At 42.4% G+C, this 15,833-nt stretch overlaps 1 protein-coding gene across 1 annotated transcript; it reads left to right on the top strand.

The window, feature by feature from the left end:
* Positions 1-2,261: 2,261 nt before the first annotated feature.
* Positions 2,262-10,779, top strand: LOC139453030 (serine-rich adhesin for platelets-like). Its single transcript, XM_071234657.1, has 2 exons — positions 2,262-8,599; positions 9,463-10,779. Exons 1-2 carry the CDS (start codon positions 2,308-2,310, stop codon positions 9,582-9,584), a joined length of 6,414 nt encoding a protein of 2,137 aa, XP_071090758.1. The 5' UTR covers positions 2,262-2,307; the 3' UTR covers positions 9,585-10,779.
* The last annotated feature ends 5,054 nt before the right edge of the window (positions 10,780-15,833 follow it).

The following is a 15,833-nucleotide window of genomic DNA, read 5'->3' as shown; positions in this document are numbered from 1 at the left end:
AGGACTGAGACATAATGATGAAAATGTCAATCAGGGTTATGGTTAAAATGACCATACACTGAATTACATGGAAAAATATCCTGTCAATACATTGAACCCAGGGAGGATCCAGGGTAAAATAGGTCACTGCAATCTGTGTTGGTCGTAAGAGGCAGCAAAATGAATTGATTGGTCAGGCTTGTTGACTTAGTTGATAGCGTGTTATTGTACATCTTCCCGAGGCAAGGGAGTTAACTGACTTTAAAGGTCCAGTTTCCACCCTTGCCGAACTAGGCTGGACATTATGGAACTTTATAATTTGGCTGGACTAATGAGTCCATGCATAGTCCAATCAGAATCGATATCCGGTTCATTAACCTCATGGCAACTGCCGTGTCAAATTTGTTTTACTGCAGAATTTGCTGAGCATGTGTACCTTCAATTGAGCGTTGACAGATATTTTACAAATCTTTTCATGTTTTCAGTCAAGGTGCTCAAGTGATATGATGCACTCTGCGAGGTAAAACCTGTTAAAATAAAGACCTTTGTTATCGATGAGATCGTCATAACTGGGCGCCTCCGTTTTGTTTGAACAAATTCAAGCAATATGAGAGGAGGAATCTGATTGGTCAGAAGGGGGGAACATAGAAGGCACATAACTCGTAAGAGGCTCTGGTGGTGCTCCGATGGAGCCCAGAAATTCCAGTCTAGTCCGGCAAGGGTAGAAACTGGACTTTTAAAGGAGGATGGTCATTGTAGTGAGTGAGTTTGGTTTAACGCCGCTTTTAACAGTATTCCACATGTTCCAGTCATATCACGGCGTGTCAGCTTAATGTGGGAGGAAAGCCCGAAGTAATGCAGGTCACAGACGTTTACCACTTCGGTGAAACCCACGAGCACAGGTATGGTGCAGACAAACCTAGAAACATAATCTTGGCGAACCAGGATTCGAACCCACAATCGTAGGTTTCTGGCGTGCCCAACATGCCCAAGGGATGCAGCTCTGCACAGCGCATCGCGGCGCCTTAGACGGCTGGGCCACCCGTGACCCTGGTCATTGTACCCCAATGGCCTGGATCATTGTTCACCATGTTCACAATATGAATCACAGGATTGTCTGGTCCAAACTTGATATTGACAGGCTGCTGTCGTACAGCTGAAATATTGCTGAGTGCAGCGTTAAACATGTTAAACATTAAATTTTCAGTATTTTCAATGAATTGTTGCATGCCCAACTAAAACCTGCCAATCAGTGATGTGACAGTGTCAATGCAATGTGTATTTGTTTTGTTATATACCTCCATGCACTTTGGATACCAAATGTTGCTGGTTTATACAGCTCATAGGGTAAAGTATTGGCACAGCCAAGCTAGTATTTAGTGGTTCAAGCACCAATCTACATGAATACAATGTGTTAAGCAATAATCACCTCTCTTTGAAGAAGATGATTTGATCCTCGCATAACTGCTGAAACTTTTGCTTTTCTAATCATATGTCTTTCTAAATCATTGTCGCTATGCATTTGGAAATAAGATTATGTAATAAATACTAATATTGTAGGTCAGAGTTGATTTTACTATAATGTTCAATTTAATTCCTGTGGCATTCATTGCAGTATATTTTAGGAAGAAATCATGATGGAGCCGTAAGATAGTGTATGAGAGACAACAGAGTGCTTGCAAGATTGTGTTCTTTATCTCTGTGAAATTATATTTTTTACATTATGAGTGGTTTTTAAACATTGGACTCAACCCATGCTGTTTCACTGTTATCTTTGCAGACACCAAAGAATTCATATTTGAGTTTTATCATGGTACAATGATGATAATCAAACTGTTTCCACTGTGGAGCTATATTTACCTGTAGATTTGACAATGCTAAATATAACAATTGAAACCTCACACTGCAAGTTCAAGTCCAAATTCAATAGAGCACCATCAAATCTATAGTATTGAAACTACAGCATGTTTACCTTCCAAATCACTTAAGCTGCACACAGTTCATAGTATCATTTCAAAACATCAAATTCCTCTAAACTGTTATGGGGGCGGTCGGGTAGCCTAGTGGTTAAAGCTCGTCACGCCGAAGACCTGGGTTCGATTCCGAGTACAATGTGTGAAGCCCATTTCTGGTGTCCCCCGCCGTGATATTGCTGGAATATTGCTAAAAGCGGCGTAAAACCATACTCACTCTAAACTGTTATGACGACCTTTGGCTATTGGTTATTTAGTAACCATAGTAACAGGCCTATTTTTATTTTTTCAGACACTCTTATGATGTTCCTACGAGGATGAAACTGTGCCACATCCAGACGGATTGCCCGATAAGATGTCCGCAGGTGCAGCTAGAGAAGCGAGCATAGTTAGCTATGTTGACAACCAGTCCTACACACAGATGGCTAGCCATTACTCAGGGGCTTCCATCTCATTGGGGTCAACCAATGGTGGACACCCTTTGAAGAATGACATGGTCATATCAATGATTGGTGACAATGTCGGCGTCTGCCAGAACCCAGAAACAGAATTTCACACATTACGACTGGATGAGAATGGAGTTTTGAACTTTGATGCCAACTCGTGCCAGATAGTCCAACATGGCTGTCCCCCTGAAAAGCAGGTCCCTAATGGTTTGAGTAATATTTGTAACGGCAGTTCCGAGAGTGTTGCTGGAACTGTCTCACTTAGAAGAGGCCAAGTTTGTGCCGATAGATCTGAGAACATGGCTAGTGACACTGATCTTCTGGCGTCTGGAAGCAATCGTCTTGAGGATAGAATTTCAGAAAAATATGACCATGGACCAACGTCAAACACAGCAGGTGATTTGAGTGGGAAGAACAGGAGTGGACATTTTAAAGTATGCAGTCAGAATCAACAGAACGCTGTCAAGGAAAAAGGCATGCTGGTCAGCCATACAACTCCAACCATTGCGCTGGTGCCAGATAGGGATAGTAGCAATACGTTTATGTTAAAGATAAATAATGGTCCCATCGTTGTACGTTCAAGACAAAAACAAAAGCGTCGTGAGTATTCTCTGTATAATGTTCCAATGCCTGGGACGTTTATATCAACTGTATCTCAGACCTCGAAACCACCACAGACAAAAGTAGACTGTGTAAAATCTACCACAGTGAACCCTACAGCTAGCAGTCGATATCCATATAATGTCCATGGAAAAGCAGGAAGTGAAGTTGGCACTAGTTGCCTGAACACATTCCAAAACAATGAACTAGCACAAACAAATACTCTGTGTGGAAGAAGGATTACACTTCCGAAAAGCAGACTCTCTGTACCGTCGTCTGGTGATGGAGGTGTTAATGATACTACAGATAATGCCAACAGTGATTCCCAGTGTCCAGTGTTCGTGAATTATGACTTAACACAAAAACATGGAGATTGTCAGACTAGAACCGTCTTGTCTGTGTCACATCACCAGCAGCCAGTGATGGAACACGTAGCTGATGGATTGATCCTAACAGCACCAGCTGAACCCATTCCTTGTGGTGACCACACTGAAAAGGGTAGGCTGCTTCAGATAGACGTTGCTCCGAGAGTTGAGACAAAGGAAGTACAGGAAGAGGTGCTCAAGCCTTACTGTGATTGTCAGATGTCTACATTCACGGAGGACATGGCTAAAGCATGTACTATTTCTTATCAAGGATTACCAGTGAGGCTTCCTCATGTTAGCTCAGTGATAATAAGAGAACACCAGCTGGCCTCATTTTCAAGAAATGGTAAACTTTATGTCAGTGTTTCTGAATTGAAATCTAAAAATATGATACACAACTTCACAAGGTTCTCATCTTTGTTGCGAAGTCAGTCGCGTCTGCTTCCCTTAGCTAAAACAGAAGTGGAATTCCTGAAGCAGAGAGGAAGAGTGAAAGACTCCAAGAATGCACGGTTAGTGTCACTAGATCACTTAAGGTGGATATACCGAACTCAAGCTGCCCAGCAGCAAGATGCATTCAACACTGCAGTCTCTCAGTGTCCTTGGTACAGCTTAGCTCTCGGACATTCATGTCCCAAGGTGTCCAAGTTGAACCAGACTCAAGATTACGTCTGCCCCCTGTGTCTACGAGTGGAACAGAGACCAATTGAAGCAACAACTCAGAGGTATGAATGTGCTTTATGCTTTCAAGCAAACGAGTCACCAAGTGTACCGCAACCCCAGATAACCAAGGTCAACAATTATGTGAACAAGACAAAGAAGATGGAGCAGACGTCATTCATGGTCAGAGAAGACGGGAAAATGCAGAATGTGAAAGTGGGACACATAAAGGTTGCTGAGAAAAATGTGGCAGCCTTCTGTAAAGGAGACGTGTCATATGTTAATTGTCGGCACCTTGTGGTACATCTTTACCAGTTTCCATGGGAGAATTTTGTAAGCCTTGTCAAAAGTCTGGATCTGTGCTTCATGGAGGCTCCATTGCCGGTGTGTCACTTCTTCCAGAGACGGGCGTACCCTCCGGAACTTGTGAACGGCCGGGTTTGGTGTTCGGTGCAGAACTTGAGATGTATTGCTTGTTTTTCAGTGGGCCAGATGAACAACACACAGTATCTGGAGAAGAACAAGGTACTCGCGCTGATTGCCCAGGGAAAATATGTGGAGGAGTTTCTGGGTGATGACAAGGGTGGTGAGACCGAAAAGATTTTGACAGAACCTAACAGGGCACTTCCTTCATGTGAATACCAGGTACACAACAGTCAAGTCAGGACAACAAACTCAAGTGCAACTCAAGTTAGGGAAACGCCACCAGACCAGATGGTTGTCAAAATTGATGCAACGACGGGTCAAATACTAGTTTGTAGAGGCAGAGTGAAAGGTGATGGGAACCTCAATCTATCTCAGACTTTGGCTCAAAGTAGGACCAGAACAGATGACCAGACGGGTTTGAACTTTGATGCAAATGGTGGTCAGAGGGTAGTTGGCGGAGGTGGTTTTATAAATAGTGGAAACCCAAGTCAGACTCAAACTTTGGTTCAAAGGAGGACTGAACAGATGGGTGTGAACTTGGATGCTTCTAGTCAGATAGTGGTTGAGGGAGATACAACCACTTATGCAAAACCCTCTAATTCTGTACTTCAAAGCCGTTCATTACTGACACGGAGAAACTCAGTAGAAAGGAGACCAGCAGTGCCGGCCAAGACAGTTTTCTGTTGTGAGATGTCACAGATTCCTGGCGGTAATTATTTTGCAAAGGAGAACATAAATTTCACTGATTATGAAAGTGAAAGTGGACTTGTGTTTAGAGTCATGAAACAACCAACTGTTGCACAGAATAGGGTTGATATCCTTAGTATTGCTGCAGAGGAGATCAGAGATGTGGCGTATACGAGTCCGTATACCACTGATTTGGACAAAACTGGGCTGAGTGATCCAATTGGTTCAATTTGTAACCAGAGTTTCCAGGCTTCTTCCTTTGAGCAATGTTCTAACTTACAGCAACTCATGTCTGAACAAAAAACTCAGCCTCAAGTTGTGCCAGGACTTGATGTGACAACAAATGTAACGACTGTGTGCAAGGACGTGAGGACTGTAGAACCAACACTTGTCTCTTCTTCTGATATGCAGGATAACAATCATGTCTCAGATGGACAGGAAAATCTTCTCTCCATGCCTGTCGACTTCTTCCAGGACTCTTTGGGATCACCAAAGAGAAAACATTTCTTGTCACCAAGCAAGATGGGTCATGTGACCAAACCTGGTGGTGAGGTGATCATGGTCCAGAGTGAGAGTGGAGAACGTTATGAATGTACTGCATTGTGTCTGATTGATGAGCTGAAGGACTGTATGTTGGTGGTATCGCCTGTCAAGGAAAAGAAAGAGAACCAGAACGTAACTCCGCCATGTGGAGTTAATCTGATGGACTCCCTGAAAACCATCAGCCCTTATTCAGCATGTTCTGAAAAGAGTGTTGACTCTGGTATATCGGAAGGGAGATCTGAATTGTGTACTCCTGTAGAAAGAGGCTCACCAATCTCTTTAAATCAGAGCCAAAAAGGTTTAACTGTTTCTCAAGTGGATAGTTTAACTAATGCTGAACAGTCAGGAAGTGGAAACCATTCTCAAGCTTGCTCTGTTGAGAGTGCTAAAAACATAGAATCCATGACACAGCAGACGTCTGGAGTGACACCATTAGTTGATGAAGCCGACAGAACAGAGCAGACGTCTGGAGTGACACCATTAGTTGATGAAGCCGACAGAATAGAGCAGACATCTGGAGTGACACCATTAGTTGATGAAGCCAACAGAACAGAGCAGACGTCTGGAGTGACACCATTAGTTCATGAAGCTGACAACAGAGAGCCGACGCCCGGAGGGACACCATTAGTTGATGAAGCTGACAACACAGAACCAACGCCTGGAGTGACACCATTAGTTGATGAAGCCGACAGAACAGAGCCAACGCCCGGAGTGACACCATTAGTTGATGAAACTGACAACACAGATACTTCTGGAGTTGGATTAGAGCACCTTATATGCTTTAATATGTCTCAATCCAGTGAAACAAATGAAGCAGAACCATCTAATACATCCCTAACAAAATCACTTGACACTCCATTTTCTTCACCAACAAGGCTGTCAATAACCTCTCCAAGTGTGATCAGTCCAGTTATCACCAATATCTACAAGAAACTTGTAACTCATGGTCATTTGGACAAGTCAAACTCCCCGAGTTCCTTGTCAGTACTGGCCAGCGTTGCTGAAGCTATTGATGACGATGTTGGTGGTGAGGAAGATGGAACTGAAGGTGATAGCTGCAAGGTTCGACCAGTGACTGGTGACAATCAGCCCCGCAATGATTTAGGATCAGTTGTGCCTGGAGATGACTCCAGTATGGATGGAGGATTGAACGTTTCTGAAGAGGCCACTGGTGCTGATACAGAAGAAGATTCTTCACCATTGTTGATGGAAACACAGAGTAACAGTGATGAAGACGAGGCCATTGATTCTGATACGGAAGTAGAGGCTTCACGATTGTTGCAGGCAACACAGATTAACAGTGACACCTCAGCTGAAGGTGAGGCCTCTGGTGGTGATACAGAAGAAGACTCACCATTGTTGCAGGCAACACAGAGTATCAGTGACACCTCAGCTGAAGGTGAGGACTCTGGTGGTGATACAGAAGAAGACTCACCATTGTTGCAGGCAACACAGATTAACAGTGACACCTCAGCTGAAGGTGAGGCCTCTGGTGGTGATACAGAAGAAGACTCACCATTGTTGCAGGCAACACAGAGTATCAGTGACACCTCAGCTGAAGGTGAGGCCTCTGGCGGTGATACGGAAGAAGACTCACCATTGTTGCAGGCAACACAGAATACCAGTAACACCCCTGCTGAAGACAAGGCCATGGGTTCTGACACATTTGGGTCAGTCTGTTCAGGAGGCTCTCAATCATCATCTGATACACAAGTTGATAATGACCTGACCAATGGAGGCTGTAAGCCTACAGTTCTGCAAGACCCTGGAGATTTGATAGTTCCCAACAAATATAACCACCCAGCTATTTGTGTACAGGGTGATAAATTAGCAAAGCACAATTCTGACAAGAGCTCGAACTCTAACTTTCATAACACTTGTGGCCATGGTGAAAGATTGTCTGCTTCTGATACAGATTATTCAAGCTCTAGTGGTCTGCCCCATGGAGGAGAAGACGGGTCACCTGGAACATCTAACAATAGTATTGAGAAGGAGATTGAAATCTTTGCAGAGCTTGACTTGCAGCTGCAAACTTTCATTCAGAATCAAAATGGGAGGAAGTTTTCAGCTGCATCAGAGAAACAACCAAAGCGTTCAGAAGATTTGAATAAATGTGTGGCACAAAAGGACGATACCAAAATGCAAATGGTAAAAGTTCTTGAAAGAAGTCCTCCTCTGCGTCATCACAAGCCTGGGAAAAGAAATCCTCTGTGCCAAGAGACTGAGGTCAAGGAAGCTGAATCAGCTGGAAGGTCAGACGCAAAAGTAAAGGATGACTTGGAGATAGTGACAAATGAATCTTGCCATCAACATCAAACTTCAGAGAGAATCAAGGAAACTGACCCTGGAATCAGTTTGCTCGTCAAGGATGAGACTAAGGGCACAGATCTGTGCAATGGGGGCAGTGTGGAACCTGATGAAGCTGTAGAGAGGAAAACAAAGAAGAGAAAAAGAAGTCAATCTGTTCACAAAGGGGATAAAAGAAAGAAAGAAGAGATGGAACAAGTGATTAAAGGACTCGGTGCTACATCTAATCATCCAAGCTCTAAGAGTAAGAATATACTGAGAATTGCTGAGACTACAACGTTTTCAGAAGGTGATGAAAGTCAACAGAAAGCTGTGGAGGCAGCAGTATTTTCAGAAAATACTGCAAATGAATTTGTTGCCACTAAATCTCCGAAGTTTTCAGAAGGTGATGGAAAGGATCATACTGAAACTCTGAATTCTTCAGAGTGTGCTACAAAGGGAGATATTGAAGGTGAGAGGAGTAGAGACGCTGGAGAGGAGGGACTGACGGACCATGCTGTGGAGAAGATGAAGCGTGTCCTGGAGATGGTCCAGGTGGACGGACTGGTGGTCGCTCCTGACAGACTCCGGTTCAACCTGAACCTCCGACCATCTCTCCACAAACATTTCAAGGGTAAGCAGCCTTTGAAAGTCATGTTAGTCAGCTGGCCTGAGACCACTAAATTGGGCTGAAAACGTGTAAATATCTAGCATGTCCAGTGATAGTAGTTCTCATTGACTGGTAGCATTTGAGGTCAATAAATCTGACTACAATTTTACTACAAATTGCAACTGAAAATGTAAACATAGTAACCTTTTTTGCTATGTTCAAGCAGGACTTGTTACAAAATCTTGAAGACAAGTGAAAAAAGGTTTCTTAAAAAGAAAAGAATTCTAGGCAGGATAAGACAGTCATAGCCCATAGAAGACCTTACGACATTTCTTTGTATTGGGGAGCTGTCATTTATCATCTCATGAGATAAGAGGTGCATCAGTATAGGTTGGAGTCCAAAGTTTGCAACTTTTCAGTCACCAAAACATTTACGTCACCTGAATCATAAAAATGTACTAAACAAAAATGTCAGGCATCATGAATACATTGGGCAATATTGTTTATGAAATGTGCTCAGTCATCACTACAACAAATATCTCCCAAAATATTTGTTATTCCCTACCTTTTTAGTTCAGTATTATTATTTGACCCACTGTGACATTTTTATGGGTGTCATGGCGATGTTTGGTTACAGTTTACATATGGGATTGTTTCTCATATTTTGAACCTAGTACTAGTTTGTTACTGTTAAAAAAAGTAAGCCTCAGATGCCATATGTCACTTTGTGTACTATAATGTCTTATCATATTCTTACATATGAAATATCAGTCAGCCATGCAAAATGCATAATGGTGATGATTAAATTTCAAGGTTTACTGCAGTTTGAATTTAATAATTTTTTATTTTGGGAGAACGAGGTTCAAGGTTGTCTTTTCTTAATTTAGGTGAAACGCAGAAGGAGCTGGTTGACAAGTTGAGCCGGTTGGTCAAGATTGGTTATATTCTGCAGCAGAGGAGACAAAAGGCAGATGGAGAAGAGCAGACGCCAACTTCTGTGGAGTCATAGCTGTTCTGGAGCAATGAGAGTATGATGCACTCTGGGACCAGTACAGATGTGCATTACATTAGAAGAGACTTCAACTGAATGTTTGATTTCAAATCTGGAACTGTAAGCCATGGAAGCATGTTGCGGTGTTGATGTCATCTGAAAACATCTCACCCTTCAGACCATCCCTGTAACATCAGTGATGTACCTTTGGCTAGTGTCTGTTCTGTCTTTTATTTCTGTCCTGCTAGTGAAACAGGATTGAACTGTGAGCCATTGACAATATAGTTTTCATCATCTGTGATAAATTAAGTGAATTTAGTCCATTCCTCAGAGATGGTCTTCATCTGACCTGTCATTGATTCCTTCTTTTGGGAATGAAATGGAAAAACATTGTGCCGATTGGATTTCGGTAGTTTACATGAATTGCTGCCCATTACATGTCACGGAAGACAACATGGTGCTATAAGATAGTTACCATGGTTACTGTGGCAATTCCAGTAATATGAGACTGAAAACAAGCAAGGTGCTATCAGACAGTTGCTATGGTGGTTCTTGTAATGAGGTTGACAAGAGCATGGTGCTTTCAGACAGTTGCTATGACGATTCCTGGATATGAGACTGACAAGCGCACGGTGCTATGAGACAGTTGCTGTGGCGATTCCTGGATATGAGACTGACAAGCGCACAGTGCTATCAGACAGTTGCTGTGGCGATTCCTCGATTTGAGACTGACAAGTGCACTGTGTAACATGATGTTGAACAATGCTCTGAGCATGCTTAGAGTCAAATTGGTCATATTGTTCGACCAATGAAAAATCATCATGAATTTCTAGGACTGCAATGAACAGCAATCCTGTTAAGATATTTGTGTGTCTTATTATATATTCTAAGTCATATGAACAGGGCCATGATCTAATCAGCATTGTTATCTTATTGTTTGTAATGCAGTCTTGCGTGCCATGGCCGTGGGTAATACCCATAATGTTTACAGGTTAATATTTGTTGAATTATACCCAACTGAGCACATATCCTGAGCACATATTCTAAGGGACTGTCTGACATTGATACTTAGTTTGACATGTTCTCACGTCTTGTGCCAAATACTTTAGAATGAAGTATTATTGTGTAGTTGCAAAATCAACAATAGTAGAACGTGTTACCCAAGCACGAGGATTCATTACACCAGATGTAATGCATGGATATGACCTGCTTATTGCCATATGTAACAATCAATAAACCATTTTCACATGTTGCTGCTTTTGTAGTTCCAAGTGATATTTGTGTATGTTAACTCCATGGTACACAAGAATGATGAACCTTCAGTTTCTCTCATCTTCTCAAGGCAAGGGAGTTAACTGATTGTAAAAGTCCAGTTTCCACCCATGCTAAACTAGGGTGAAATTAAGGAATTATCTCTTGGCTGGACTACCGAGTCTATGCATAGTCCAATCAATGTTGACATCCGATTCATAAACTGCCATGCAGATTTCGGTCAATTGCAGGATTTGCATCAACATATATTTTCCAAATCTTCTCAAGTTTTTAATCAAGGTGCTCATGTGATTAGATGCACTTCACAAAGACCGACCCATTATTTTACAACAAAATAGATTTTGATGAGCGATCAGATCGTCTTGACTGGGTGCCACCATTTTATTTGAAGCAAATGTAAATGATATGAGAGATGAAATCTGATCTGGTCAATAGGAGGGACATAGAAGGGGCATAACTCATAATGACCACTGGTGGCAGTACGATAGAGCCCAGACAAGTGGACTTTTACCGTCAGTTAACTCCCTTGCCTCGAGAAGATGGGGACCCATCTGGTATGATATATATCACAAATGAGACCCATCTGGTATGATATATATCACAAATGAGACCCATCTGGTATGATATATGTCACAATATGAGACCCATCTGGTATGATATATATCTCAATATGAGAACTATCTGGTGTGATATTTATCACAATATGATACCCATCTGGTATAATCCATATCACAATATGAGACTCACCTGGTGTGATATATGTCACAATATGAGACCCATCTGGTATGTGTCACAATATGAGACCCATCTGGTGTGATATATGTCACAATATGGGACCCATCTGGTATGATATATGTCACAATATGAGACCTATCTGGTGTGATAAATATATCAATATAAGAACCACCTGGTGTGATATATGTCACAATATGAGACCCATCTGGTATGTGTCACAATATGAGACCCATCTGGTGTGATATATGTCACAATATGAGACCCATCTGGTATGATATATGTCACAATATGAGACCCATCTTGTATGATATATGTCACAATATGAGACCCATCTGGTGTGATAAATATCTCAATATAAGAACCACCTGGTGTGATATTTATCGCAAAATGATACCCATCTGGTATAATATATATCACAATATGAGACCCATCTGGTATAATATATATCACAATATGAGACCTATCTGGTGTGATATATATCACAATATGAGACCCATGTGGTATATATCACAATATGAGACCCATCTGGTGTGATATATATCACAATATCAGACCCAGCTGGTATATATCAATATGAGACCCATCTGGTGTGATATATGTCACAATATCAGACCCATCTGGTATGATATATATGTCCATATGAGAACTTTGGGTCAGAATATGTCCACAGCACCTTGATGGATCCAGTGTCAGAATATGTCCACAGCACCCTGATGTATCTGGTGTCAGAATATGTCCACAGCACCTTGATGGATCCGGTGTCAGAATATGTCCACAGCACCCTGATGTATCCGGTGTCAGAATATGTCCACAGCCCCTGGTGCATCCGGTGTCAGAATATGTCCACAGCACCTTGATGTATCCGGTGTCAGAATATGTCCACAGCACCTTGATGGATCCGGTGTCAGAATATGTCCACAGCACCCTGATGTATCTGGTGTCAGAATATGTCCACAGCACCTTGATGGATCCGGTGTCAGAATATGTCCACAGCACCCTGATGTATCCGGTGTCAGAATATGTCCACAGCCCCTGGTGCATCCGGTGTCAGAATATGTCCACAGCACCTTGATGTATCCGGTGTCAGAATATGTCCACAGCACCTTGATGGATCCGGTGTCAGAATATGTCCACAGTACCCTGATGTTTCCGGTGTCAGAATATGTCCACCGTACCCTGATGGATTCAGGGTCAGAATATGTTCTTAGTACCTTATGGATCCGGTGTCAGAATATATCCACAGCACCTTGATGGATCCTGTGTCAGAATATGTCCACAGCACCTTGATGGATCCTGTGTCAGAATATGTCCACAGCACCTTGATGGATCCGGTGTCAGAATATGTCCACAGCACCCTGATGCATCCGGGGTCAGAATATGTCCACAGCACCCTGATGTATCCGGTGTCAGAATATGTCCACAGCACCCTGATGTATCCGGTGTCAGAATATGTCCACAGCACCCTAATGCATCCGGTGTCAGAATATGTCCACAGCACCCTGATGCATCCGGTGTCAGAATATGTCCTCAGCACCCTGATGGATTCAGGGTCAGAATATGTACTTAGTACCTTATGGATCCGGGGTCAGAATATGTCCACAGCACCTGATGGATCCAGGGTCAGAATATGCAAAGTTAAAACTGTACTGGAGATCTTCATTTTCATTTTGTGTCAGCTCTACAGTTTATGGTTGACTGCCCACCGGGGGGGGGGGGGGGGGGGGGGGGGGGTTAGAGTTGCGTCCCTTAGATCTCCAGTTTGAGTGAGTGTGTTAGTGAGTGAGTTGGGTTTTTAACAGTATTCCAGTCATATCACGGCGTGTCCGCTGAATGTGGGAGGAAAGCCCCTAAGTGATGCAGTTCTCAGACGTTTACCACTTCCGTGAAAACCACGAGCACGGGAATGGTGCTGACAAACCTAGAAACATAATCGGGGCGAATCGGGATTCGAACCCACAATCAAAGGGTTCTTGCCTGTCCAAGGGACGCAAATCTGCACAGCGAATCGCGGCGCCTTAGATGGCGGGGCCACCCGTGCCCTCATCTCCAGTTTGAAACCCGGTATGCTCCGACTGTTTCATTGTTTGTCGGCACCATGCACGCGCTCTTGGGTTATACCAAAATAGTAAACGTCTAAGACCTTCATCACGTCGAGCTTTCCTCCTACATTAAGATGACCGGCCCTGGTGTAACTGGAATACTGTTAAAAGCAGCGCTACTGAGGCCAAGCTCACTCACGGTGGTTTTTTTTGATGAGTGGCTTGTGTTACTGTGATAAAGATAATCGCAACTGCTAGGTTCTATACCCGTACATCCGAGTTCATAAAGTAAGTTTGTTAATGATTTGAATCTCCCTTGCTATAGGGCTGAAAATTGACCCGAGTCATGTCTCTGTAATTTTATTTTATCAACGTGTGTAGCGGGTAGTGTTGTTTGTTTGTTTTGGTTTTTTTTGTTGTTGTTTTTTTTTTGGGGGGGGGGTTAAAGTATGTTAGAACAGATTATATAAGGATACCCAAAATTCTGTTTTCAAGTATTTATTTTTTCATAAATGACACATTAACAATGTCGTACGAGGTGACTTAATAGATCGGGTACCCGTGAAGATCCGGGTTAGAAAAGGTCTTCAACAACCAATGCTTGCCGTAAAAAGCGACAATGCTTGCAATAAGAGGCGACTAACGGGATCGGGTGGTCAGGCTCGCTGACTTGGTTGATGCATGTCACCGTATCCCAATTGCGTAGATCTGCGTAGATCTGATATTAATCACTGGATTGTCTGATTCAGACTCGATTATTTACAGATCGCCGTCATATAGCCGGAGTGCGGCGTTAAACAACAAACCAACCAACCAACCTTTGATATAAAATATATGAATACTCAACGATAAAAGTCGGCAAGCCTCGGAGTTTTGAACTTTTATCGACACAACGTCGTGTTGATATATTTCACATAAAAAAAATCACTCGGTGAGATTTTTCAATTTCTCCTCACAAAGAAACAACTGCAAAACACGGCAAGTACTCTTCACCCTTCCAGTGTACAGTGACCTTTTCTACCATTTATGTAGGTGCATACATTTAAGTTTTGTTACATCGTTGAGAATTGTAAGTGAATGTTCTTAGCGAGCAGTATTTTTTATACACTGAAAGCATATTTCATCTAAGCACTTATTTTAAATAGGCGTTATAAAAAGTTATGAAAAATTGTACTGCTAGGCACCTGTCGCCAGATCAACAAATTTGTAAAAGAAATCGTCTACCCTTACCCAGAAGTCCGCTCGTCTTGTTCTCAAGCCATTGTACGGAGCTGCCAGATGCCTTTGAAGATTGGTGGTAAGCATTGCATTGCATTCCAAGCAAGTTAAGTGTCTTGAAGGCCTGTCAAAGTCGCACCCGATATTGAGTCTTCATTGTTTTATTAAGGGTCTGTCATTTCCATTGCACTGATAACCACTTCTGTGTGCCCCGTTTTTATAGCACTTCGACCCTTTCAACATCAAGAAAACGCCCACAGTCTTGCCCTATCAGGAAACTACCAGTGGCTCCTGCGTTTGTATTGAGCATTTGAAGCAATTGTTGGGTCTTAGGATCTATTCCTACCCAGAAATCCCCGCGATTCACTGGGTCTGAGAGGAAGGTCTGTCTCCTAGGGTTACTGTATCTTCTTCATCATTTTTTAATTATGTTTTTATATTGCTTTTTGCATGTGGAAATATATCATTATCACCACGGGATACGCCAAGATTGTGATTCGAAAATATATAGGATTTATGTGGGCGATCGAACCCGGACGAGAGAACGATTTGACTACCAGGCTACTATGTGTACTATAAACGCTTGTAGCGTCAACGTACTCCGACGGCTTGGGACGATTCACCATATCAATCACTGGTTGAATTCAAATAGCTGGAATATTGCTGTGTGTGGTGTTATACAATAACAAATAACAAACATTCCACAGATTCGAACACATCCCTCACTGTCAAGCATTTCAATATTTAAAAAATGTACGTCATTTACAGATTACCTCCCTTAGAAAATTCCATTATGGTCACGTGACTAAACATTCCTCTGTGCGGCTGTTCCGCCTCCCGTGAAAATTGAAATAAATACGTTATATTTTAAAATAAAGATTTATAACGTACGCAATCGACACAATTGAATCTACATAAAGTTAGGAAATATTTTAACTAAAAAAACGGTATGACGACAATGATCAGCAATATAATTAATTGAAAACAAAAGTGTGTTGCCGAG

This window comes from Haliotis cracherodii, unplaced genomic scaffold (genome assembly GCF_022045235.1).
Source record: "Haliotis cracherodii isolate W230 unplaced genomic scaffold, xgHalCrac1.p SCAF_9, whole genome shotgun sequence".
Classification (NCBI taxonomy): Eukaryota; Metazoa; Mollusca; class Gastropoda; order Lepetellida; family Haliotidae; genus Haliotis; species Haliotis cracherodii.
Note: the sequence above shows the minus strand (reverse complement) of the source record. Positions and strands in the feature narration are given on the sequence as shown.